Below are 27,771 nucleotides of genomic sequence, written 5' to 3' on the forward strand. Positions count from 1 at the left end.
GAACGCTTAACCTGATACCCCACCTTTGCTGAGGTCCTGCTGGTTTGACCTGGTGCTTTGTAAGTATTTCTTACGCTTTAGGTTTTTAGCTGATCCCTCCAGCTGATAGCTACTGGAGCATGGTACTAGGAAATATTACTACAGCATACTTTGAATTCACATAGATTTTGTAGAAAAAGAATTTGAGACTTCTCTTTTCTAGAATGAGAAGCACTGCTGTTCTGAGTACAACGGTGTGGCATCTTGTTTGGAATTTCCCTTGCTTTCTATATATACACATGCAGCGAAGCCACAGGAAATGGAAGTTTAAAAAAAATACCATTGAGCATAGGTATCTGCTTCTTGAACAAATTTTATTCATGTAGTCAGTTTTATAATTAGTGAGCACTTAATCTGGAGCCGTCACTTAAGGCTTGTTTTAAAAGCTGTTATGTCCTACATCATTGGAGGGGGAAGCTGACATCGCCTTAAAAGTTGCGGAGGATTTCAGGTGCTTTTTAAGGGTCTATACTGCCCATGCTACAGAAGACAGCATTATTGTTGAGCTTGTCTCTCCTGGGCTGTTGGGGTGGGGACCAACTTCTGAGGCTTCTCTCGGTTGTATTTTCTGAGATTCAGTGAGTCAGTCTTGCCTACAGCTGCTGTCGTGATCGTGTGCGAAGGGCCTCCTTCTGCATGGCAACCAGCACGGTTATTAGTAAACAGCATTCACTTCAAAATCCCAAGTAAAATACATTATGATTAGGTCCAGGAGTAATGAGAACCAGCTTGCCAGCACTCGGAGGATATATGGTCTGAAAACCTTGTTGTTGGTGGGACAGCTGCTCGGGAGCTCTGAGCCTTGTCCTGGGTCTGAACTCAGGTTGGTTTGGAGAACAAAACTGAGGGAAGGTGATTTAGTGAGGGATAAATTTTAGGAGAAGAGATGGGCTAATCATGAAGATATTTGGACAAATACATCTTGGTAGCTCTTAATATACTGACACATTCCTACAAGTTCCAGAAGAGAGTTATCCTGCCTCCTCCCAGGCTCCCTGGACCTACAGAGATATCTCTGTCTGTCTTCTAGTATTGGCATGCCTCTCCGGTACGGGCATTGCTCACCAGCAATGAGAGATTTACAGAAACCCGAATGGACGTTACCTTGGCCTGATAACAGGGTTCAGCTCCCTTGGATGCCTTTTGTTACCAATACAGCAAATAGGGAACCGAGTCCCGTACGGTCACGTTGTTTCTCTGTATGATTTCAAGAGTCTGTTGTGTGAGGACTTGTTTCTGCAGTTCTGCAGATGATGTGTGTTTCAGTGAAAAAGTGTGGTACAAATGGATAATGAAAGTTCATAAAGTTTATGCTATTGAAGTTCCTTTCATTTTATGCAGTTACTTTCTTACTCATCTGCCTTTATTGCTTTCTTTTGGGAAAGGAGCTGGGTTGCTTTTACTTTTTAAACAAACAGGACACGTGCTATTTGGATGACCCTCCAAGTAGCAGAGAAGACCAACGTGAGGCCAGAAGGAGCTTTCCTTAGTTTTAAAGGGTTCAAAAAACGCTGGGAGCTCATGGCTGCTTTCACTTCAGTGTTGGGGCAGTGGAGCTGACGGTTTTAATGCATTCTGGTCTACAAGTTGAGGAACTTGAATTGTGAATGCAGGTAGTGGTGATTGCTTGGGATGCCTTGATGTGTATGCTTTGCCTGGTGAGGAGAGGGCAAGTAAAGATTTTATACTGTCAAGAGATCTACCGGTGACTTGAGTGTAGAAGTCAAAGCACTGGGGAATAGACAAGTTTTCTTCAGAGGAATAGTTCATGTCCTATAATCTGAAACAAACATTTGCATGTAAGACACTAGTAGTTCTTCAAAGTGTGTGTAACTGGTTTCTTGGTTAAGACAAAACAAGAAAGAAATAGGTAAGGCTTTTTACCAGCTGCAAAAAAAACCCAACTCAGTAGGAAATGGTAAAATAAAATAACTCTGAAGTGAAGTATTTTTATACTGAAAACCAGCAGATCTGTCCTAGATTTTTTCCATGGGTATTCAAAGTCCAGTTGTTTATTGCATAACTTTAGGTGGTAACTGTAATCTGTGCTTGGCCTGTAACTTCATCTGTAACTGGAGACAGATCCAGTTTCCCAGCCTTTAAGTGCTTTCCCAGGATTTGGATTTTAATCTCTGCCCTGTCAAGGGGACTAATTTACAGGTCTTAAAACCACAAGAATGTGTACTATTAATTTCTGTGCACTGCAGATTCTTGTATCTAATTCTTGCATCTATTTCTAACAGTTGTAGATCAGTCTGCTCAACTATACCCATGGGGATTAACATGAGTGGAAACCTATTGCGGACTTGAGCTTCTGGCTGATGTATATTAAAGCAGTGATCATCTCAAATGCAATAAAAAAAACAATGCACTGCCAATATCTAACTTACTTTGCTGTTGTGTTTGTAACTATCTTGTAATGTGAATCACTAAAAAAAGTCCATATTCTGCTGTATCAATCACTGGCAATAGAGTATTGGTGTACACTGAAGCTAATGAGAACAGTCAGAAAAAGTAAGATTAGTTTATGCCACAGGAAGTTAATCATATGTTTCTCAGCCTATATTCTGTGGGCTGCGTCTGATCTCTAAGACCTTAAAAGGCAATGTATAAAATAGTCTCTAAAAAAAAAAAAAAAAAAAAAAGAAAAATCTCTGTGTTTGCATGTTGTGTTGAGGAAAAACAAGCTAGTAATCAATCACAGGTTTGCAGTCAGTTCAAGATTACATTAATAAGAACCATTGCACCTGCACACTGCATGCATCTGTTTTGGTAACATCCCACCTAAAGCAACATTGGCATAAAGCATCGTCTTCCTTTGGGGCTCAGGATCATGAAAAGGAAATATCCACAATCTTCCTGAAGTGTAGTACTGGGAAGAAAGCAAAGCTGAAGATAGGAGTGTTGTTTTTACAAAGTTTTCTTTAATTATGAAAAGTCATGGTTGTACTAGGCCTTTGCTTTGTATCCCATCCTTAACTCCAGCTCCCCATATGGTGAGAAACACCTGGAGCCAAAGTTGAAAAAACCTGTGGCCCTGTTACACGTTTGTACGCTTTAACTTCCGGTATTTCTCAAAACAGTTCCCTGCTATTTGTTGAAGTTTCCTCCAGTGTAGATAGGACAAGAAGAAAATTAAGCTAGCATTGGTGTTGCCACAGATATGTGGCAGGGCGTTAAACGTGCTCTTGTGCACCTGAAAGGTCATTCTTTCTCTTATATATGAGGAGTGATTTTTTTTTGAACATATTTGAAAACAGTGTGAGACACTGGTTATCACTGCAGTAATGAAATAACTCATAGCTGAAACCATGACATTTAGTTAGCCCTTACTACCGTTACTGGGACTACTTCATTTTTAAATACTTACACAGTGAAAGAGAGATTTTTGACCATTTTACTAACACAGTAAAGCAACTGCACAATCATTTTTATTACAAAAATAATCCTTAGGTAAAATAGGAATACAATCAATAATTACACAAATACACATTTACAGATGTGTAAAATAGTTACTTATGGCACAGAAAAAAAATAAATAACCCTGTGCATTGTTTCTGTGCAAAAAGACAGGATAGTTTGAGTCAATAACCAGCCCTTTTGTTTTCTTCACTTCTCCTGATTTCAGATAAGATGTCGGAAAGTTCAGCCTCAATAGACAAGAAAATACTTTCACTTTTAATCCAGATAAAGCACAATAAGATTTTTCCTATCTTCTGCCAAAATGCTCCTCCCCTGTTCTTCAGCCTACGTTTTTGGAATACAAGGAAAATTTCAAGTTCAGTAATTTTTTTCACAAGCCTTCAGACTACTGTAAATTAGACTCAAACATGAGTCAAGCTGCACTCTGAAGCTAACTACCACTGTAAGTTTCTTGCCTTCCTCGTAGTTGTCAAAAATAGTTCTTCATAAAAACACTTTGCTTTATCTTGAAGTCTTTCATACAGTCCAAGAGAAAGTGAAATGAAATAAGAGGTAGATATCGTTCATCCTCCTAATTCCTAAGAGGTGTCCATTTGAATTACTGCCGTTTAGGACTGTAGGAGATGTGTACAGAGCAAAGTTGTACTGTCTATAAAGTAGTGATCGACTTACACGCCTCGCATCACGTGGTCACTGGCAGCATTCAGCAACGTGCTTGAGGAATTCATCACTGAGTTCATCACTGAAAAACCTCATACAATGAGGGCATCGAAGTTCACCCTGTGCCCTGCCCTCGGACCCCGAGTTTCCATTGTCCGCAGGAGGAGAAGCTTGTTCAGACTGTGAGGATGTTCTTCTCGTGCCCGTCTGGCCTGGGCTATTGCCTCGTAGATGTTCAACGTTTGTCTGTACGTGCATATGATTCTGGTTACCAACGTGAACTCTGAAATGACTACTTGAGTCCTAGAAAGAGAAAGAGGAGCTCTTGAAAAACAGGCAGTAAAAAGATATTCTTCAACAGAATATTTTATCACCTTTCTCTGAAACACTGCTTGTGTTTTTATCAGAAAATTTGTACGTAAAATATGCATTAGTTTTTGCAGGTTTGTTAATATAGTTGTAATGAAGGCTTACAGGAAACACACAATATAGCCAGTATGCTACTTTAAAGATGCCACTGTTAGACAAGAGTCATGGCCATCCTTCTCTTTCTTCTGAGAATTCACCCTTGCTATGTTGGTCCAAAGCAGAAGGAAAATGGACTGGAAAGGGCTATTACACATGTATTTGGAAGCATCTCCAAGTGAATTGACTATGAAATAATGTAAATTTTTAACAGCTGCACTGAGCTAATACAGTTTTAGAAGTACTAATATTTTTTTTAAATATATTTAAAAGTATATTTTAGTCCTGAAGCCTGCTGACATGCTTTAATTGAAAAAATAGCTTGTTGCTTTCTTACCTGTCTTCTTGCTAGCTGGTGTTGCAAACATGCCACTTCTGCCTGAAGCTCCTGTATTTTACTCTGTGCTCGTTCTCTGTCTGATCTCTCAGATGTGAAATCATCTTTATAAACTAGGACCTGAAAAAGAATTATTATGTTAGTATTTTATAAATTAGAGCCTTGGCAGGTTAGATTAAAAAGTTGAGGCTGTGATTCCTTTGTTTATAAATACTTATTCCCAGAATCTTAATATTATCTTCTCTATCATGTCTATACTTTAAAGGTATTTGTATTTATTTTTCAGATCTTTCATATTTTGTATTAAAGAACTGCATGCAGTTCTGCTGGCTTTAAGTAGTGAGTTTCCTTTAAATCTGTGTTGTTAAGTATCTGTATAGCCAAATGTGGCAAGACAAGTGGCAAACATCAAAAGAAATAATTTCATTTTTCCCTCTTGGACATCAGTGGTCTGGGGAGAAACTACAAATTCCCACCTCTAGGAAAAAGAAACTTAATGACCTGTTGTTCCAGCATTTGTATGCGCTCATTATCTCCTTCACTAGCCTTCTTCACGTCTTCTAATTCTCTCCTTGTTTTCATGCATTCATTCATTTTCTCTTCCAGTAGCTTGTTTAACCGGAATATCTCCTTGTGCATCAGGTCAGACTTCGTTTGTGCTGAAGTTACGCCGTGCTGCTGCTCCAGTTGTGACTTCATCTCTTTTAGCTGCAAGTGGAGTCGCTTCACATACTCATCCCTACTCGCGTCGTATTTCTGCCATTTTGCATTTAAGTCTTCCACCTGAAAGATTACCCAGGAGAGTCAGGAAGAACACGAAGACACAAACTTCCAAGCTTTCGTAGACTGTCTACTTGTGCAGGACTGAAATTCTCTAAAAGATAAATATAATATGCTGACTCAACCACTGAGTGTGGATAAGCCACTTTACAGGAGAGCAGATGATTATCATGCTGTAAGCCAGGCTCTTCACGGGCAGCCTTCCCCATTCATCAATCCATAGGGACAGCATTAAATGCTATGGAATGGGAGGGGCAGACAGTCACCCTGGGCCTAGTGTTGTTCCCCTGGGGTCGAATACTGGTGCGTGGAAAGAACATGAAAACAATTTTCTTCTGCAGTGTATTTTTAACAAAAAATCTCCAACACATTAAAAATAATGTAATGAAGTTGTTCTTAGCTCAGGGAACAAAGATTATGTGCCATGTTGAAAAGACTAAGAAAAACGTTGGACTCGCGTCAAACTGCCATTTAATTAGATTAACCAGGCCTTACCTATTCCAAACTTTTTGTCATTAAAAATACTCAACGAAATCTTAATCTTGTACAGAATGAAAGTACTCACGTGAGCTACTTTTTGTTTTAACATCCTGTTTTCATCTTGTAGGTTGCAGATAAGAGCTTGAAGTGAAGTTTCATTGTCTAAAAGCTGTAATTTTCAGATAAAGGAAGTGTTACTTTAACATAAAAATCCCAAATGCTGCTTAGTTATGCTGTTAAACTGGAAGTAATCTTTTTTTTTTAATTCCTCTAAAACTATTTGCTATCAGTGAAACAAATACATACATTTAAATCTACTTATTTCTATATACTAATAGTATACCCTACAGCTTTTATTATTAATAAGCAAAGCAAAAATGCACTTAGGTTTTTACTGCCTTGGTATTGCTTTTAAATAGATCTGTGTGGTGTCATAAAAATGATCTGTCTTACTAAATTCTGAGCCAACTAAAAGTAACAAGAAAAATACCACACAGTTTACATGGCTCGAGGGTCTACGCTGATGACAACAGATCTTAACAGTTTACACCAACTCCTGGGAAACTACTTGTTTGGAGTGGGGGAATGCATGACAAAGGCACAGATATGCCTTCATCTTGCTTTGTTATTACTGTCAATTTTGGCCAGTACTAGGAAGAAATTACTGAAGGGAAAAAAACCCTGCTTGCTAAATAATTGACTAAAATGATACCCCTTTTTTACAGTTGTGACATCTGCTTAAAAAAACCCCAGTGTACATGAGTAATTTAGAACACTTTTGTACAAAATTCCCTAGAATCAGCTAGTAATTGCATCTGAAATTTCTCGTCTTCAACAGGGAAGTCCCCACTGTACAAGGTTAGCTACTTATTACATATATCAAAGTCAATCAAGTTTCCTGTCTATCAATTACATGTAAAATATGATCATACTAAATGCTTCAAGTCCCTTAAGTCCTTTTTTCTTATATCTAGTCAACCTCCAAACTCCTTACAGGTAACTTTAATGTGAACAAGTCTTCTTTGGAAAAGCTCCTGGGATGTTTTATAAGGTAGAAGTGAGCATGTATAGAGTGTATCATAAAAGCACAGATGAGCGGTCACGTGAAACACAGCATTACCACTACGTAGCAGTAAGAGCATAAGACAGAATTATTCTTTTTTGTGAGAACTGGCTGTAGCATCCTACTCAGAACTCTGAACTGTTGCTGGAGGCAGCACCTCTAATGTTATTTCCTTATGGTATTATCATAAATTACCTAATGACTCTGAACCATCATGATTTCTGGAACAGAACAACATGATCTACCCATACTCTACACTGAAAAGCTTCAGCTAAGGTGATAATGTGGCAAAGCCACACAGCCATTAGCAAAGCATGCCAAAATCCAGGTGTTTCTTTGTGCCCCTCAGTGGCATTTCTGCCACCATCTTATCATGAAGCAATTTTTCTAAACATCTCTGCTAAAAGGAAACATTGTCTTGTACTAGGGGGCCAGGGGGGAACCCCAGAGCAAAAAAAACCCAACAAAGGTAAGACACCTTGACTCATTCTTCCCCAACCAACTTTCTGTAGGTGTGTACTACATGTGCAAAGCCAAATCCCGATCTGTGAGAAGAGCACGTGCTATAGAGTTGTTAATACAAATACTACTTTAAAATATCTCTACTTTGTTTTGTGATTTAGATGCTAAAACAAGTCATCAGGAGATATCACTTTCAAAAGCACAGCACCATCTAGTGATGCACAGAAGGATGATGCGGTATAAAGATACTGTCTCCTCTATATGCAGGTAAGAATTGTAATCACGGAATTGCTGAGGTTGGAAGGGACCTCTCAAGATCCTCTCTTCTCAAAAAAAAAAAAAAAAAAAAAAAGCCCCTAATGATAAGTGAGATGGCCAAAATAAAAGTGAATGACAACTGCTTCCATCTTAAATTTCTGGCACTCGGAATTATTTGGAGCTTGCCATGGTGGTCTATTCACCCTATGTGTGAAATTATTTGAAGGGATGTTTCTCACTACTCCCAGTTACAAATATCATATTGTAACTAATACCTCAGAAGCTAGTAAGACTTTAAAGAAACATAGTAGCAGTAAGAATACCTGATTAGATCTTTCAGTAGGTATCTGGTCATCTGAATTCCCCTGCTCTTTTCTTTGCTTCTCTTCTAGACATTTTGCCAGATGTTGACACATTTCTGCTGTGGATGCTAATTTGCGTTGAAGTTGGTGAGTTTCATCAGTGAGTGAACGGCACAAAACATCGCTGGTGGCCTGAGCCTTCTCTCTCTCTGCCAAGCTCTTCTGAAGTCGTAAGATTTCTCTCTCTTTTTCATACAGAGGCTGATTTATCATCTGCTGTATCTCTCCGTTTTTCTCCTCTAGTTGCTGATTCAACTTCTGTACTTCCTAAATATACGGGAGAGGGTAAGTTATTTAAAAGCAAAGTGAACTCAAAAGCCAAAATATTTCTAAGACTGAATTCCATATTGCAGTAATTCCATATTGCTCCTATACTCACAGCAAAGCACTTAAAAAGTAAAATAAAATTCACTTCATTTCTATATAATCACTTGACCTTGAAACTGACAGATCAGTCAATCAAAATCAAGAGCTGCTCAGACAGCTAAACACACATTTCCTAGTCAGTAGAATGAAGAAATCAGAAACAACAAGCGAAAATTCAGGAAGAATCTATGAAAAGATATACAGCAGCAACAAACTAAAGATGCAACTCACAAGAAACAAAGTAGTTTAAAAGGAATAACTAAGGAGACTGAGAAATGATTACTGATCCTGCATTCTGAATTACCAGATAGTAGAGATTTTCCTCAAAAAAAAAAAAAGTGGAACTGGAAAGTTACCATATCAAGAACCACTGAAGTGTATTCATTGCCTGGCACTGTCACAGGACAAAGCAGAGGGAGCATACACAGCAACTTTCCTGCCTAGGAAAGGATGAGTGCTAGGACAAGCAAACAGAAAACGGAATCCATGTGGCAGCAATGACTATTTTGGCCATAGCTGACTTGCCAAGGTATGCAAGGGGATCTGACATACCCTTAGGAAACAATTGAGTATCTCGTTGCTGCACGTTGTGGTTGAATTGGAAGCTCTGTAGGATCATCCCTGCTGCATTAAGTTAAGGCCTTTGCAGGTGTTTTGAGAAGGAAAAAGCTTGCTCGCTGACCAGGGTACAACCACTCTGCAGTACCCGAGTCCTGACCTTGTCAAAAACAGCTTGTGCTTGACAGCCTCAACAAGTAGCGGATGCTGGTAACAGAAACCTCTGCAGCACTGCTCCTCCAGAATCAATCATGCCAGCACAGACCATGAAACAGGTACCAGCTCAACTCTACCCTTCCAGTTCTTCGGGAGTGCTAATGGAGCTGTAAATCACAGGGAGCACTCTTCTTTGCCAGCATGTAGGCCTCTGACTTCACAAAAATCTCTTTTTCTGTTGTTATTATTTTTAGTGACAATGATCTCAGTGTTTCTGATTGGGCATAAAATATTTACGTCTAAAAAGAATAAAATTAATGTCTATCGTACAGAAATAGCACTTGTTCTTATTACTCATGTTTAAATTCTTCAGCATCATGCTAAATGCTAAATTTTCCCTTTGCTACAGATTAAAAACATTCAGCATCAGACTTCAAAACATATTCAGATACAACAGGTTTGTCATTTGTCTGCAAAGTGTCAATGAGATCATCTCTTACTACAAATTTCCAAACTTGAACTTATTTAAATGTATTTTAGGTGAGTGTCATATATGGAAAATGTTTTGTATAAGCATTGGGTCAAGAGATTACTTATGACAAAAATACTTGTTTCAATTTTAAGTACTGCTTCTCAGTTTGGAAATTCCTTTATGCAGCTTCATACAGAAAGAAATGCTCTAAAATTCTTTAAGTATTTCAGACTGAACATGGGAAAGTCTTAATGGCAGTAACAAAAACAGCATTTGTGGTGGATGGGAGGGTATGCAGTTTTGAGACTTTTTTTTTCCTGTCATAAAAGAATCTATTTCCTTAATCTATCTCTTTCACAATCCAGACTTGCCTGTTACTTCTCCACGTACTAACGTGCTGCCTTAATGTCAATACAAAAATACGTTTTCAAGTGTGCTTAAAAAAAAAAAAAAAAACAACAAACTACTTTTAATAGAAAAGTGGTGGCATCAGTTGTGTTATCTTACAGAACAAAACTGTTGCATCTGGTGATCTGATAAAAGAGAAGGGTCTTCAGCAAGTAACATGGGACTTGAAAATTTAGGGGTTTTGTACTATTTTTCTTTCTCCTTGTGAAAATGGTTGCATGAAGATTTATAACGCCATGCTAAATTTTTGGTTTAGGATTTTACGGTTTACCTTCTTGAACTCAAAGCAGTGGGAACTACTGTTGGATACAGACAGCTGAGTTGCTCTGGGCACAGTCCAGCTCTGGGCACACAGCAATAGGGCATGTCCTGTCAACCGCACCAGCATTGCATTGCAGGGGTCAACACATCTGCTCTCTCGCCGGGTTCTGCCACCACCAGCTTGCTGTGCCACCCCGGGCAAGTCACTTAAACCAAGTTGTCAGCGCTGGTGCCTGCACACCTCGGTTTCTCTCCATAAACGCCAGTGAGCAGTGTGAATGCAAAACGCCTGCATCCTCCATTCGGGACAACCACTGCTGGACTTACTAAGCTTAAATTACGCATTTTCTAGAGAGGAGTGTGGAAATGGGGTGAATGCTGCTGCCGCTCCTCGAGAACACCCGCACCAGGGAGGCGAGGCCCGGCGCGGCGCTGCCTGCCGGCGCTATTTCGAGGGCATTCGCGGATTTACCTGGCTCAGAGCTTCCACCCTCCGCGCCGAGAGTCGCTCGCTGTCCCTGAGCTGCTCCCGGGCCTGGCCCAGCTGCTCCAGCAGGCTCTCCACCAGCGAGCGCGCCGGCTCCGCGCCCGCCTCGCCGCCCGCCGCCGCCGGCGGCTGCTGCTGCCGGGCCAGGCTGCTCCGCAGCTCCCGGATCGTCGCTTCCTTGGCAGCCAGCTGCAGCTGGAGGTGCTTCAGCTGCTGAGCCGACTCGTGGTACAAGGTGCAGAGCGCGTTGTACCGAGGCACTTTGTTCTTCAAGCTCCTGTTTTCCCGGTGCAGCTTCTCCAGCGTCTCCTCCACCTGCTTGAAGCGGGCCGCCAAGGGGTCTGCGCTGCTACCCTCGCTTACCGAGCACATGGCGGGGGAGGATGAGCTGCGGTCACGCTGCTGCCCCTTCTCTTTCTTCTCCAGGGCGAGCAGTAATCCGGCCAGGTGCATATAAACCCGCAGAGGAGCCAGGCGAGGCCGAGGCCGTTGCTGCTGCTGCTCCGCTCTTCCGCCTTCCCCGGCGGGGGAGGAGGGCGGCCGCTCTCCTTTAAGGGCTCGCCGGGCCCGCCTGCCGCCCTCCCCCGCCGCCTCCCCCCGCCGGTCGAAGGCGCCCCGCCTCTGCGGAGGGGGGAACCCCGCCGCGGGGGAGGGCAGCGCTTTCCCCCGGCGCCAGCGCGGGAGCCGGCCCCGGGGGCACGGCGGGCCGGGGAACCCCGGCGCGGGGTGAAGAGGAGAAACGGCAGCCGGGGGCTGCGCGGGGGGGATGAACGGGAGCGGGCTGCAACCTGCGGGCGAGCGAGAGGCTGCTGAGGGGCCGAAGGGGGCCCGGCGGAGGAGAGAGGGTCCTTCCAGGGGCTGGAGGACGGCGCTGGCCCCGCGTGGCGGAAGCCTCGTGGCGCGGCATCCCAGCAGCAGCCGCCGCTGTGGGAGTTTCCCGGAGCCGGAAGGGGATTTTCCCTCCCGGCGGCGACTCCTGCGGCCGCGCCGCTCGCCCCATTGCGAATCCCGGAGAGGCCTCGGCGGCGGCCGGGCCGGGCGGGGGTGGCCCGCGGCCCGGCAACCGACCACCGACCTGCAGCCCGGGGCACAGGGGCTCGCTTTGGGCTTTGCTGTCTCGAACAGTGAAGAAACGCCCAGAAAATCCGATATAGTGTGTTAGATCCGTATCTGTAGCGAGCGGGAAGGCTTTGGAGCCAGGCAGAGCAGCAGACCTCTTCTCCTCAAAGGCTCAACACCTTTGCGGGTTTGAGGAGAAGTGCCCTTAGGAAAGACCTCGAAGAGAACGAAGTCTTCCAGTCATCAAGATTCTTGTTGTCAGCTAGTGTTTATTCCCTTGGGATTGCACGTGGAGAGTTGGTGAGAGTTTAACTAGCTGCCTGGCACTGAACAAACCAACCATCCCTGCGGTGGGTGACTTTTTTATCAGCAGCACAGAGATAGAACCTGCTGATCAAGGATGTAGCTGTTGGAGAGCTTACTCGGGTGTGATATTGCTCGTAGGAGTAGGGGGTGTGGTACGCTGGACTGATGTAGAGTTCGCTTTGGATTGGTTTAGTTATGTCTACATGTAGAACGTCTTGGGAGGAAAAAGCCTTAAACCCGTACAAAAATAAAGCCCAGGTTACATTTTGTTATTATTTGTAACAATGTTTATTGTGTATATAAATGTATGCCTGTGTATAATAATGCATACAGCACAGAGCTCTATGTGTGCGCGCAGCCTTATTGCCCTTTGTTCCATGCACTTGTAGAAGACGTTCCTGGGCCAAAAAGCACAGCTGCCCAAATACAGAACTAGTGAAAATCACTGCATGCCAGTGGTAGAGGGGCCAAAAAGAGAAGACATTGGTCAGTGTGATAGAGAGCAGCCTCGCTCTGTCAGCACCTTAGCCGCGCACAGGTGTCGTGGTAAAAAGACACAGAAATGAAGAGTTTGTGTGGAAGAATTTACGGGAATCAGAACATGATGAACAGAGAAGATGCTGAACTGCAAAGTCAAGATGCTCAGTTCCACTGGTGATGGATCAGGAAGCCTCATGATAATGGTAGGGGTGGAATGCAAGATGTAACATTTTGACCTTTCCTGAAGACAACAAGTGCAAGTTGAAATGAGAGAAGGTTGCAAATGGATTTAAGGAAAGCTTTGCTGTGAGGACAATCGAACATTGGGACTGCTTTGAGCAGGAGTTTGGGCTAGAGACCTCCTGAGGTCCTTCCCAACGTGGATTATCCTGTGATTCAGTTCAGCAATAATAGAAAGGTGGAAAGTGGTTATTTTGTCACTTCAGTTGTGCTAGAACGGGTTATCTGAAAGACTGGGAGTAATACATTCAAAATGGTCCCTTATTTTAGCTACTTATAAAAACATAACTGCATTTTATATGGATGGAAGACCCTGTGTAACAGAAAGGGGCAAAACGCTTGCCTAACATACAGGTCTGTTGTGTATTTATTTCATGTTATAAATAATATAAATACCCATGATTAAGGACACTGAAAAAATCTGTGTGTGGAAGTGAGGGAATGCAATTTTTGACTCTTTACTGGTAGTACCGAGTTATGTCCTACAACCTTAAGACACTGTTTACGCAAAGTTCCTGCTTGCAAATACCCATGCTTTGTAGTTTTCATATACATTAGTAGGAAAAGTGAAAAAACTACATAGACTTCATTTTCTATTTTCAGCTTCGTTGTGCTTCTGTCAGAGCTAAGTGAAAAATTTGGAGCAAGATTGCTTTCGCAGACTGTCGAAATATTTTGTAGAAACGTATGATGAAGCTCTAGTAACAGAGAAATCTGTTTGGTTTCCTGCCAGCTCAAATAGCGCACTGCAAGGAAACTCAGAAATCCCAAGTGCCTGCAGATGGGGCAGTGATGTCCTTAGACCAAACATCAGGGAATTTAGCTAGTTATCTAACAGAATACTTCATAATGAAGTTGTATTTGTAGTATCGCATCAGTATATTAAAACCAAGCATTGCATCTGATTGCTGAAAATTTGATATTAATAGTGCTTTGGATAAAGCCAGCACTCCCCCGAGGGAAACACCACTGACTTAAGGGAAATTTGACCTGCGTAAGTCTTGAGTAAGAAACTGATCCCATATGTTCTCGGGAATGCCCTCAGATGACTCTTTCCTTTTGTCAATTCTGAAATGCGGAGGAATTCCTGGGAATTCAGTAAGAGAAGCTGGTGCCAAAGAATGAGTCACATCTCTTCAGATGTGTTTCTTAGTGTACCTGGCTTTTCCTGGATTGCCTCGCGAGTGCTGCTCATCACATTGCTGATAAAGCAGCTGGTCTGCAGAGTGGCACGTTTGTCCTTTTTTGGTTTTAGGCAATCAAATTAAGGCTTTTGAAGTACAGTAGTTCTGGACAGCAAGTAATTGCATGGACAAGAGGTATGCTCTGCACTACTTCATATAAGGAAAAAACTTATTTTCCGTACCTTGTCAATCTCAACTTGAAATACAAGTTGAAGTTCACTTTTAACTCTTTCTTGGTATAGCATGTAACAGGACATCAAAGACGTAGAAAAAATTAACCTCAAATCAGGTTTTGTTAAAGAAATCTTAAGGTTATTTTGAATAAGTAATTCTATGCACATCACAAACAGCTATTGTAGTTCGTGAAAAGTGTCGTACAGCGTATGAACAGAAGTGATTAGATACTACCTAGAAACAAAAAGAAGATGAAGCAGATCTTGGGAAACCGTGAAGAAGGGAAGGTGAACAGCATAGTTAGATTAGATTAAGTGTACATAGACAGAGATATGTTTTAAAATTCATTTTAACAGGTGAGTTATTTTTAGAGTTGGTAAGAATAATTCGTCTGAATGTAGTAGTTATATCTCTGTAACATTAGTGCAAATAATGTAAGAATGAGTCTCTCTATTTAAAAGTCTAATTCTGTGTGGACAAGACTATAAGACATATTTGGGGGGTTCTGTCATTTTCCAAACAGAAACGTGTGCTCGATTTGCAAAAACTGTTTTTTTAACTTGTGAACTCCAGACGTTGTTCAGCCAACCAAGCTGTATTTTTTCCCATTGTCTTAATAACGATAAGTCACCACTAATCGTCCAGGAGTGTAAGTCATGACCTAATGACACTTATGAAATGTTCTGTTCCCTTGAGCTAATTAACCTAAGCAGAACTGATTAGAAATTAGTAAGTGATCCTTTTGCTGCTGTAGGCTGAGAAAATCAATAGCAGTTCACACTTCCTTTGCTGTTGACTGTGTGGTACAAACGGGAATAAAAACCAGCAAGACTTATTTTCCCCAATGAAATAATCTGATATACTCACTGCTATAAAAGATCCCCCATGTGCGTCCGAGCATCTGATTTACGTGCTGAGGAAATAGAATGTGTATGCTTCTGTGACTCATAGATCAACAATAATTATAAGCTGCAGCCGTGTTTACACTTGTTACATGGGAAGGGGTAAACATCCTTTATATACGTTACTATACTGGATGTTCTGATAATTCAATGTTCTACATATTTTGCAGTTGGAAGAGCAAACTCATTGAGAAGTTAGCCTGAGGGCATTCAGGATTCCCGAAACTGGGTGAACTCATTGCTGTGACAAACGTATGAAGCCATCTCTCTGCGTTGAGGTACTGATTTCGTTGGCAACATTCCTCTTTTAGTCTTGTTTTCCATTTATGCATGTAAAACTATTTAGTGTAGTTAGGAGGAATAGAGTGGATTTTATTTATTTCTAATGTAAGCTTTTTCCCACATTTTTTTGCACAGTTTGAACTTTGGAGGATATCAAAACCAAAAGTGTTCTGATGCTTAGGGCAGAGTTCCAGGACCTGTGTTCTGGATCACAGTAACCGGAATGAAGAGCCATGACATTGGTCAGATCTGAAGCAGCCCTCTTGCTTTTCCCTAAGTGTTTCTTTCACGTTTATTTGCACTAAGATGGTGCAGGCTTATCTTTATAGGTGTTGGTAGATACGCAGGATGTACACTTGTATGCATCTTTCATAAGTCTTTTGCTCAGTTCAGGTCTATATCCAGGCAACAGGATTCTATTATGCCTCGTTGCACTTTAAAGCTTTAGATCTTTGCTGCAATTCACCTTTCTGTGCAGGCTTACTGATCCTGTATTGCGTATTCCTCCCTCCACGTGTTTAGCTATTGCAGGCCCTGCTTTAGTTTCTTCTGAATATTTTTACTTTTTGCAGTTTCTGTTTTGTTTGCCCATAGAACAACAGTACCGGTTCACTGGGTCTGTCCTTGCAAACTGGAATTCGTTTCTGTTGCTGATGCTGTCTCTTGATCTGAGAAGTTCAAGCAGTACGCTTGGTCCTTTGGGAAACTCTGTCATGACATCACCGATTTTGAGATGGAATTTTATTTACAGGAATCTCGGTTTGTTGAACACAAGTCATCAACAACTGGAACAGTTTTCATACTCACGGGCTTAGATCGCTACAGCTACTGCTCCTACTTACAAGCAAGTTACTTCTTTGATCTTGTAGTTTATAAAACTACAAGCTACTTAAGTGTTTGCCCGTGTCTGTTTATTCCTGGTGGACAGTGCAACATACACTGGCTTGTATTTCTCATAGTATGTTTTTTCCTAAAAACTGATGGTTTGAAATACTCCAGACAACCCTGTTTTGGGTTGCAGGAAACGCTCCCCAACTCTGACAGTCTTAATTTATGATCTAAATTAAGAAAACCTAAATTATTTGTGGATTTGTTTTATGCATTAATGCTGTGTAATGAAGCTTCCTAATGCAAGCTCCATGGTGTCTCCGATCCAGACCACTCGTTCTAACTAGGACAAAATCAGTTTACACATTTCTGGGCTTCAGCTTTTCTGACCGAGAGAGCAAACAGACCTCTAGAGTTTGATTAGAGAAATGTTTGGTTTAAATGTTTTGGTTTAAATATTTGTTTTAAAAGGATGATTGGAAAAGGTAATTTCCTAAGACTATCAGGAACCTCAAAAGAAATCATATTTGAGTAGAAATTCTATACATAAATCAGGGAAAAACAAATATTGGAGGCTTCTTAGCGTGTCCTTGGTACTAGAAGGTGAAACTGTTTTCAGAACTAGAATGTTAAAGAAGGGCTGGGAGGAATTAAGTAAATAGAACAAGAAAGTGGAAGTGTCCTTGCCACACTATTCACACTCCTCCCACACACCCTGCCATTTCCACATAAATAACAACATTTACCAAAATTCTGATTAATGTCTGGTTGAGAAGCAAGAAATGGCATGATAATTTTCCTCTGGAGCTCCCTCTGTAAAGCAGAAAATCCATCAATCATCCTGGCAGGACAGGGAAAAGCAGTTTTCTGCAGAGTTTTAAATTCAATTCATTATTGTAGTCTTTTGTAGACTGAAGTGAAGAAATAATGCCATATAGAATATATTTTTGTTATAAGCAAGAGTAAGCATATTCTTAATTGTCAAAGAATTGTCTGTCACACTTGAAGTAGGCAAGTGTTTTGACACTTTCTGCACTCAAACAGATTTTGCAGAACATGAAAAAATATTATTTCCGAGGAGTGTACATACCAGGATCTGTTCAGCCTTAGCACAATAAATGAGACTAATGTGGACATGCAGATACATGTGGATTATGGAAGATTAAATCAGGAAACTGTAAGAAAAAGTAGCATATTTCTTGAAAGTGATAACTCCTGAAAAAAGTCACTGCAGCTGTTTTTCATGGCTAAATTTCTCTGAGATGTCACCAAGTGGCACAGGAACTTACATTTGTGGTACAATGAAATATGCCGGTTTCAACAGGAATAAATCTTTTTGGCTCTAAGTGAAATGCTTTCTCCATTTAATTGTATTATGTGATGCAATATGTTATGATTGTTGCTGGATTAATGTACATTTAAGAGCAGATGACTTTTTGTTTGGCAAAAATATTATACTGTCTTTTTGCCTTAAGCTGCAGAGGAAGGACGACAGGGAATCCTAGATGTATGGTTTTCTTTAAAGTTTCTGACGAGAACTACCAATATATTTAACTGAACAAATAGAGAGGCAACTATCTAGTGGATTAAGTTTGAGAATATAGTTTGAGAATTGATTGACACTGATTTCTAGTGTCTCTTCCCTTGAGTTTACTGCTTGACTTTGAGTAAGTCTTTTAATTTCTATGTTTGCTTTGCTATTTGAACCCTGCACTAATGATAATAGTGACGTATTGTTGTAGACGATTTGAAGGCAAAAAGGCTGCAGAATATTAAGTATTCGGTCCATGGAATGAAGTCCATACTGTTTTCACTTAGCATTACTTAATTTTTAGACAAAATCTCCAAGTTTTGACTTAAAACTGGTTGACAGAATGATATCAGTATCTGACCCACTATGACTTTTTATTGATTTACTTACCTGCTTATGACTGGAATGCTTAGAAGTCAGCTGTGAAAAAGTTACTTGTGTTAGGCCTCGTGTAAACAAAAGAATACATTATCTCTGTACTTGCATACTCTACGTACCTGCTTCTTTGGGAGGTAGTCTTGAGTAAGTCATATTCAGTATAATTGTGACATTCCAGTTCAAATGTGCAGAGATACACAGACACCTTTAAAAGGACTGGTTTTGAACTTTAAAGGTATCCACCAAAGTCATGGTTTCCATGTAACCAACTTGGGAAATGCACTTGTTTCTCTGAGAGCTGGTTGAAATATTGTCATAATCTCATATTTACTGAAATTACACTTTTTTAACAAACTGAAAGATGTTACAAGAGAAGTATGGCTTGGAGGGAGAGACCGTGTTTTTGTTAGATCCTCTGATATAGCTGGAAAAAAACCAAAGACCTTTTGAGACCATCTCTGCTTCCTCAGATTAGTTGATCTCTCTCTTCCTACAAACTTTGCTTCTATTATATCTATAGACCATCACATTTGCACCGTCACTACTGTGACTAACAGATAAAACAACTTCTTTTAGTAGTTGTTTTTTTTTAATCTGATTTCTGAAACGATAGTGATGGCCCTTAGCTGACCCAACAGCTTTAAAAAATTAAACATAATCCCCCCCGTCTCTTATTTCCTGTGAGCTATCCAGGAAGTGTCTCAGAATGAAAGAAAAGCTATGAATTTGCCAGATAATGAATCCGACTCTTGCTTCATGGTTCTTTCCTGTAGGCAAAATTATAGGTTTCTTGTAAATTTAAAGGAAGTGGAGTGAAGGAGTTCACTTGTGTGATAATAAGAGTAGCCAAATGATTGATTAGCAGTTGAGGTGAAAATTGTGCTTTGGGCATTATTGATTTTCAGAGGTACTATGGGAGTGTGGTGTGTTGACCCCAGCTGGCAGGTAAGCCCCCACCCAGCCACGCGCTCACTCCACCGCCCAGCAGGATGGCGGAGAGAATCGGAAGAGCAAATGCAAGAAAAGCTTGTGGGTTGAGATTAGGGCAGTTTAGTAAAGGAAGAGGGGAAAAAAAAAAAAAGAAAAAGAAACCAAACAAGTGATGCAAAGGCAATCGCTCACCACCTCCCACCAGCAGACCGGAGGCCAGCCAGCTGCCCCCAGTTTTACTGCTGAGCATGATGTTATGAGCATGGAATAGCTCTTTGGTCAGTTGGGGTCAGCTGCTCTTGCTGTGTCAAGAGATTGTTGTTCTAAGTTCCATATAACATCAAAAGACTATAAGCTGAAGAAGCATAAAATACTTGAGCTACAAAAGCATTGAAGAGACTTTGGAAAAGAGTACAAATACGTAGGCAATTTTATAGATGTAATGTCTGATAATAATAGGATCAGAATTCGTTTATGACTACTGCTAATAGAAAAAATGGTGTTTAGAATGGTCAGAAAAAAAAAATTCTTTCCCAGGTTCACTCATGGATTAATGTCAATCTGTACTAGAGGATTATTCTTGAAAGACATTTTCCAGCCTCTGCCTTTCCCATGTTCATTGATAGCATCTCCAACCTCAGCAAAATTCTCAGAATTATGTTTCCTGCAGAGCAATATAAGCCAAATGGAGCCAGTCACTGCCAGAGCAGCACCTTCAAAATTTACCAGCGTATCTCTGTAACAGCTACAGGATGCTTTTGCCACAAGGGAACCATGATACCTGTCATGTCAATGGCTTTTTCTGTAGTCCTTCTGACCAGAGCACCTGACCTTCAAAGCGCTGTTAGCCCCAGGGTGTTCCCTATGTTTGTATGCCTGCAGCAGCCTATAGATGGGATTGCAGAAGAGGCCTCTAATAAGCTTGGGCCGAGACAGATGGAATTGAGAAACTAGTCTTCATGTGCATTGCATGAGGACCACTGTGGGAAAAGGACTTTCCTGGCTGCTCCGTGCAGGGAGCGGTTTGAGAGTCTTGTGCTCCTTCAGGTGCTCTGTTGGAAAGAAGAGATGCTTTTGCATGGAGCAGTGCAGTGCTGTCCCTGCTGCTTGTGCAGCTTGTGAACCCCATGCTGGTGTCTCAGTGTGGAGCTGGTCTGTTCTGGGTGCTGCGGGGACTGCCTGGAATTTCATGGGCTGTTCCTCACTAGTGTACAAATGCTGTGACCCTTGCCAGAGGAGTCAGCCTGGTGTTGATTTGGTCCGTGTCTGTCTTGCTATAGCCTTAGTCTTCCAAAGAAACCTGAAGTCTTCAGGGTCCATGAAGGCAGTGAGTGGAAAAGGGCCCTGTCAGCCTCTCCAAATCCTTGTGTACAGAGGCTTCTCCATGTATGGACAAGGATAATGTCCACAAATTCTCCCCAGCCCTCTTGAGAGTGTCAGCCTTGCAGTGACTATGCCCCATTGGACTTGTCCATTGTCTGGATAGGTTTAGCTAAATGCAACATGAGATGTGGTAGAAAGGGGAAGTGATACCTTTCTCAAAGTGTAGTGTGCTCAATATGATGAGGAGCGGCAAAAGTGTGTTCTTACTGTTACTTCAGAAGGGTGATGCTGAGTAATTTGAATATATGTCTGCCATTTATGGTTCTTCATTTCAAATCTGTGTGCGAGATGTACTTCGTTTTCCCGGCATGTGCATCACTGTTGTGAAAGTAATACGACGTTATTTGATTATTGCAGAAGATAAGATGGGAAGACATGTGCGTGTAGCAACTGGTATGGAAGCGAACTGGGAAATACCTGCAGTGCTTGTGTTTGATGCAAATATGCACTCTTGGATGGTGGTGATCCAAAGCGTGATGTTATTGGTTAATATGCAGAAGGCATCCTGCCACTGATATGGGGCATACCGTTCAAAAAGGCTGATTTTCCATATTTTCCCTTCTTCGCTGAGGCAGAGAAAACCACCCAGCAACACTGTGGAGGCTTGTAGTGATGGGGGTTGTAAAAAGAGGGGTTGAGAACAGGCCCCTGTCACACACCTTTCATCTGCACAGTCAGGTTGCCTCTGCAACCTGCCGTTGACGAGTGGACCAACAGCTCTGCAGCAGGAGCTGCCTTTAAGCTCAGGCCAACAGCCATGGTCCCTGCCTGTGCAGCACTGCAGAGATGCCTGGTACACCAGCCATGGACCTTGCTGATCCTGACTCTGCCTCGCTGACCCCAGCTCGCCTTGGTAGAGACCTGTCTGGCCAACACCTGGCTGTTGACTGACCCTGGTTCCTGCCAGGGAAGCTGCTCTGTGCTGTTGGCTCAGGTCCTGCGGACCATGGCTTTCATGGGTAAGGACACTGCCCGTGCCTGCCTTGCTGTCCCCCTTGGTTCCTGGGTCATCTTCCCTTGTTCAGCAGCCCACTCTGCTGCTCCCTGAACACCCGCAGTGCTGCATTAGCAGGCCACCTGCTGTTAGTGGACTGGAATGAATGAGCCAGAGACCTTTAAAGCTCCCTGATGTTGGAAAGTCTCCACACATATTAAGAATGGGACCGTATTGAGACCTTGGCTTCAGAGCTTGTTCTACAGCCCTGAGGTGTTGAAGGTGGGATGTTGTTTGTTTTGTTAGAGTATCCAAAATAATGAAAGTGCTGCTTTGTATCCTCCAGATTTCTATCTTTATAGCCTGAGGCACACAGCACATACCCTGGCACATGGTTTTGGATATATAACTCCTCTATTCAACACACTCCTCCTTCACAGGAGTCTGCTAGCAAGGCTACTGGAAGAGGAAAAACATTACCAGAGTCATGTGCATATTGTCTGACCATTGAGCAAATAGCCCGCTGAACTATGCTCATAAAGATGTAGTTATTTTATCTACAGAAGACACCCAGGAGCATACTAACGCAGAAGCACACTGGATAACTGGGAGACAAGGGTGCAGGGGCAAACCAGCTTCATAGTGGAATAAATCCACAGATCTTCATAAGGAGCTTCCTTATCACAGTGTCTGAACTGCTGCTAATAGCACAGAGTAACAGAAATGACCTTACAGCGTTTGCTCTATTTTATTTTCCCCAAGATAAGGTTGGGTTATTTTACTTGCCACACATCAGCTGTTGCTTTTTGTTTAAAATGTGCATGTTACACTGTATTTGGCAGAGGTGAAAGTTGAAAATTTGCTGTGCACTTGAACCTGTTTAGCCTGATAGGATCGGCAACATTTATCACTGTCACTCTCCTAGCATTTCCATTTAAAGTTCTAAAAGCTGATGTCAAACATCAAGTAACTTATGTTGGGAGGTCAGAATATACACAGTGACATCCTGCCATGTGTGTATCCTTCCAGAAGCGATGCCAGGCTCCCTTAGCACACCTTTGTAAAGAACATCTCTGTTTGGATGTGTGCAACTTTGATATTAGTCTGTGAGTCACGTTAATGTTTAGTTGAGTGTCTCTTCTTGTATCATGCCAATTTACATATAAGGGTCAGGCTATTTAATTTCTATTTAATGAACCAATTTCATTGCTTCCTAAACGCTTACTGGGAAAATGAGGAACAGTATAGCCATAGGATGTGATATTTGATTTCTTTCAGTTTATATTGTTCTGAACTTTGATTTCAGTTGTATTTGTGTAGCAAAAGACAGCGAGCATTGAAGTCTGTGTGCCAATCAAGAAAAAATAGAAGTTGTAACATACAGTTTGAGCTGCTAGGGTTCAGTGCTCGAGACTGTCACGTTTCTTGTTCTGGAGGTCCCCAGTTTGGTCCTTGATGTGTCAGCCAGGAAAGTGACTGTCACAGCTGTACTTGTGACTTTCTGAAATTTTCTTACCACCGAAAGAAATCAGACTGAACCTGGACTTAACCATGTTAGTGCAAGTGTAGGAAAATTTCAGAGAACATTTTGGTGCGTGTAAGGACAGAGTCTGAAACCGAGACTTAGTCATAGACTCTTGAAAATGTATAGGATACTGTTTGTATGTCTTTCCCGTTTGCATAACGCTGCAAACCAAGAGAAGTGATTCCCCGTGCTGCGTGTGACTCTGCAGTTTTGCGATTCCTTTGCTGCATGAGATGGCTGGTGATTTAAAAATAGCTCTGCTTACTCAGATGCAGCTGATGATTGCAGAAAAATACCGCTCGGTGGTAAAGCTGGAACACCTTGTGCTTCTTTCCCATAAGCAAGAGCAAACAGAAAGCAAGGTCAAAAGACACAGAGAGATCACTTACAGTTTCTTTTCAGCATTTTGTTTTTTCTTATTCCTTTTGAGACATCAGTATTTCTCAGGGCATGGAGGTCCAGCCATTCTTCTCCCTGTGCTGTTTACCAGGGTGATGCCAGTCCTACGTTTCTGTAACTTGGGTTCTTTGTGAGAACAAGTTCGTAGCTTGTATTCCCATTGTTCTGTCCATCTCAGCGGGCTTCCATATGCACTGATGTGCCCACTGGTGTCGTTGCAACGTACAGAATATCCCATTGCCTCAGTGTGTCATTTCCATGTAAATACAGATTTTCCCTGAAAGTTAAATACAAGCCTTTTGAAAGAAAAAAACCTTTTCAGATAAACATTCCAGAGTAAAAACTTTCTGTATATGGTATTATAAAATATTGTATAGAAATAGAAATTACGTTACAACCATAGGAGCAGGTTATATATTGTTAGTTCACGCTTGTGTACATGTGTAGACACACACACACACGTGCTGTGTATGCTATATCGTGTTCACACATATAGTACGAAACTGATACAACAGACTGGACATACCTAGATGATAAAGTGCATCAATCTGTACGTTCAGTTGAGTCCCTCATTCTGTTGAGAGTACTACTGGATTTTTTGAGTTGCTCTGGAGCCCTAGATACTTGGTTACTGAGCTTGGGCTGTCAGGTTTATTTTGTGTATATCGCAACTCAACCTAAGGTGATGTATTTCAATTTGCCTCTAAGTATCTAGTCTTGTTTGAAACGATTTTCATATCAAAAGATTGTGAATTGCATTTACTTCAGAAATCCTGAGTCACTACATTGAAGAGAAACTGAAACCGAAATTGCTCCGCTAATATTTTTTTACCAATTTTTACTCCAGTAGTACCCAGATAGTTTGCTTACAGGTCAGGGCTCCAGAAGCTCTTTACATGTTGCTCAGGCACCATAGATCAAGGTCCTAACTCCACATGACTGGAAGCCAAGATAAAAAGATCACGTTATGATCAGTTCCAAGATCACTTTCTGGTTATGTTTCTCCATTAACAAAAAAGATCATAACAAGCAAACATGAAAAAACCCCACCCAAAAAAAACCCCAAAGGAGGATAGGAAGATTACTGTAGGGGTTAGCAGGAAAATGACCCGTGCAAAATCTTTGAGGTAGGTTAGTCACGAGAAGGCAAGCCTGTGGGGTTTATTTACTTTCACTCAACAGACTTTTATTGTTTACATGCGCATTTCCGTAGTGGTTCTTAGTGGAGAAAACTTCTCAGTGGGCTTCAAGAAATGAAACCAGCAAATTCTGGTAATCTGTAGATTTTTATTGAGCTGACATCCTTCTCAAGACGTAAGTTATTTCCATCTTTATTACATCTTAATACAGCTGTATGAAAGCTGTAATACAAAGACGTCCAAATCATATTTTACAGTAAGATTTGTAAACATTTCCCCATTACCAATTGTTCCTTTTCTCTGTCTCATTTTTGTACTTTTTGTGATCTAAATAGGGGACTGTGACATGTTTGGTTTTCAGTAAAGTAAAAGGAAGTGCATACAGTGAGTTTACCAAGTTTGCCACCCCAGGCTAATGAATGGACTTGCCTTATCTTTGTAGAAGCCACACTCTCGCAGGAATTTTCTAATTCAATATAAAAAAGAAGAAAAAAATCCCTACAGCCTAATTCATAAATGTGTTCAGTACAGCCCTTTATAAAACGTTGAATAAGGCAAAACATCCATCATAACCAGTCCAATTACCGGGAAACTGCTGCAGATTTTGTTTAACATTTCTTCAACTTTAATGTTTGCTCAAATTACTGATCTACATCTCTTAAAAAATATGAAGTGTTTATCTGACTCATTAGAAATACACTGCAAACTGCTATTATTTAGCAGTAATAATGTTACCTAGCACTCTTCATCTGCTTTTCAAGCCGTTTACAAAGGTTAGTAAGCATTCTTAATCACCTTTTAGTGATAGGAAGCCTTGGATGAAAAGGAATTCAGGGACAATCAAAAAAATATTACCAGAGAAAACCAGGTGTATTAAAACATAAAGGAGCCCAAATAGAGAAATATAATCTAGATATAAACTGGGGATGGGGTGGGGGTGTAGGGGGTGTGTGTGTTCAGAAAGAACATATGGTTCTGTTTCATAAGCAAGTTCTGACAGCACCACTCATTTTTCCATACTATTTCCGTGTGGTTTTCTCTAGAAAGAAGATAAAGGTGAATCGAAAACACAAAGCCAATAAACGCTTTCACATCAATAGGAGAATGTACTCTTTCACAAGTTTCATCTGTGTCATCATTTTCCCATAATGTATGTTACATTTTACATGCTGCCTCTCAGTTTCCTTCTTTACTACCAGTAAAAGCTACCGTGTTTTTAGTAATGCTATTTACTGTAGCCAATGTAGGAAAAACCTCCAACTTTTGTTCTAGAGAAGAAGGCAAATGCTATACTAGAGATTCAGTTCTTCCTCTCACGGATTTCTTCTCGTGTCATTTCAAATAAGCCCAACCTCTGCTTCAGAACCAGCTGACTTACCATGAGAAGGCCATTGAAACGAAATTTATCATTCATCTGAGTTTATACTCACAGCCTGAATCTGATGTCCTTTCCCACGATTGCTCAGGTTTCTGTTTCTGTCCTGAACTCTTTCATTTTTAGCTCTTAGCCACTTCCCTTCTATTACTATGATAGTACCAAACCTTTTGATGTATATTCAGATCTAATATTGATTTATTTTAAAAAGAATGAAAAAAAATCTCCATCTGACTGCTGAGAAGTCAAACAGATTATGGAAGAAGCTGAGAAGTGGTGCTGTTTAAAAGAAAATCTCAGCTGCTGTTCATCAGTTTCGGTAAAATTGTATTGTTACTGTACCGTTCAGTGGAGCGGTACGTTAACATTGCCAGCTGATGGCGTCTTCATAAAATGTCCTTTACAATAATAGATTGACACTGAAGAGGTAAATCAGAGCTTTTCCATATTTTTATCTACTTACTTGCTTTCCTTGTTTGGTGTCTCAGAAATGGATGGTAGGGAAATGGGAAATTTTGACTCTTCTACTCCCTTTTCACAGCATTTTTCTGTTCTTCCACGTTGGAAACCCGGATAGTTATATCACACATTTCTTTCTCGCTCTGTAGAGAAGTTCTGGTCTTTGTCCAGGTTGTCAGGTATAGAGATTCAGTGGATTCAGTTTTCTGACTCCTGCTTGTGGCCAGAACAGCATCCCCAGCAAGAACACAGCTATTTTGTATCTTCGGCTCACAAGTAATTTGATCTCATCACCTTTACCTACGCAGTGGCTCCTGTACAGTCCAAAGTGATTCCGTGTGACATTCTCATATACAAATACCACCTCATTAATGTAACTCAGTAAATGAAAGGCAGCAATTGCTTCAGAAGTAAACTGATAAAATGTCAAGTGGAGAGCAAAAGCATAACATACTGAGCAGACCAGTCCTTCTTTTGCCCGTTAGTGGTTGAATGCTGTGCTCAGGCTGATTAGGCTTTCCTTCCTTTGAACTCACACAATTTAATCCCACCAGGAGAATCACATCACCCAGCCAACACCTCTTTCAGCTGGTATTGGTGATCCAGCAATCATATAGCTGAGAGCTATAAAGTGCTGCATTTGGCTCTGGGGAAGGACCTGTGGATCCCTCACTCCGATAGTAGACAAGTGTCATGGTTTAACCCGGCCAGCAACCAAATACTATGCGGCTGCTCGCTCCCCTTCCCCGACCCCTGGGGGATGGGGAAGAGAATTGAAGGGGAAAAGGGAAGGAGACTCATGGGTTGAGGTAAGGACAATTTAATAGTTGAAATAAATAACATTGAAAGTAGTAATGCTAAAAATAATAATAAAAATTATAATATATATGAACGAGTGATGCACAGTGTAATTGCTCACCACCTGCTGACCAACACCTGACCTGACCCTGGCTAGCAATCCCAAAACAGAGAAATCTTGAAACCGCAATCCTGAAAGACAGAGCCCCAAAGAGAGATTTGAAGAGTGAGAGCTTCCTGGCCAACCCTCATCTATATAGTGGGTGGGCATGACGTTGCATGATATGGAATACTCCATTGGCCAATCTGGGCCTCAATCCTCAACCTAAAATCAAATCCTAACCTAGTATTTGTGGGTCCTTTGCTCCATTATGCTCCCTCCCAGTTTGTTGTGCACCTGCACACTGGCAAAACATAGGAAGTTGAGA

General features: G+C 41.4%; 1 protein-coding gene across 1 annotated transcript; it reads right to left on the reverse strand.

Annotated features, from left to right (window-relative positions):
• Nucleotides 1-3,973: 3,973 nt before the first annotated feature.
• TNIP2 (TNFAIP3 interacting protein 2) lies at nt 3,974-11,490 on the reverse strand. The gene is made up of 6 exons (XM_009985851.2): nt 11,023-11,490; nt 8,291-8,596; nt 6,270-6,353; nt 5,426-5,707; nt 4,925-5,044; nt 3,974-4,425 (listed from the first exon to the last, which is right to left on the reverse strand). Exons 1-6 carry the CDS (start codon nt 11,488-11,490, stop codon nt 4,153-4,155), a joined length of 1,533 nt encoding a protein of 510 aa, XP_009984153.2. The 3' UTR covers nt 3,974-4,152.
• Between the last annotated feature and the right edge of the window lie 16,281 nt (nt 11,491-27,771).

Source organism: Tauraco erythrolophus, chromosome 5, assembly GCF_009769465.1.
Source record: "Tauraco erythrolophus isolate bTauEry1 chromosome 5, bTauEry1.pri, whole genome shotgun sequence".
Classification (NCBI taxonomy): Eukaryota; Metazoa; Chordata; class Aves; order Musophagiformes; family Musophagidae; genus Tauraco; species Tauraco erythrolophus.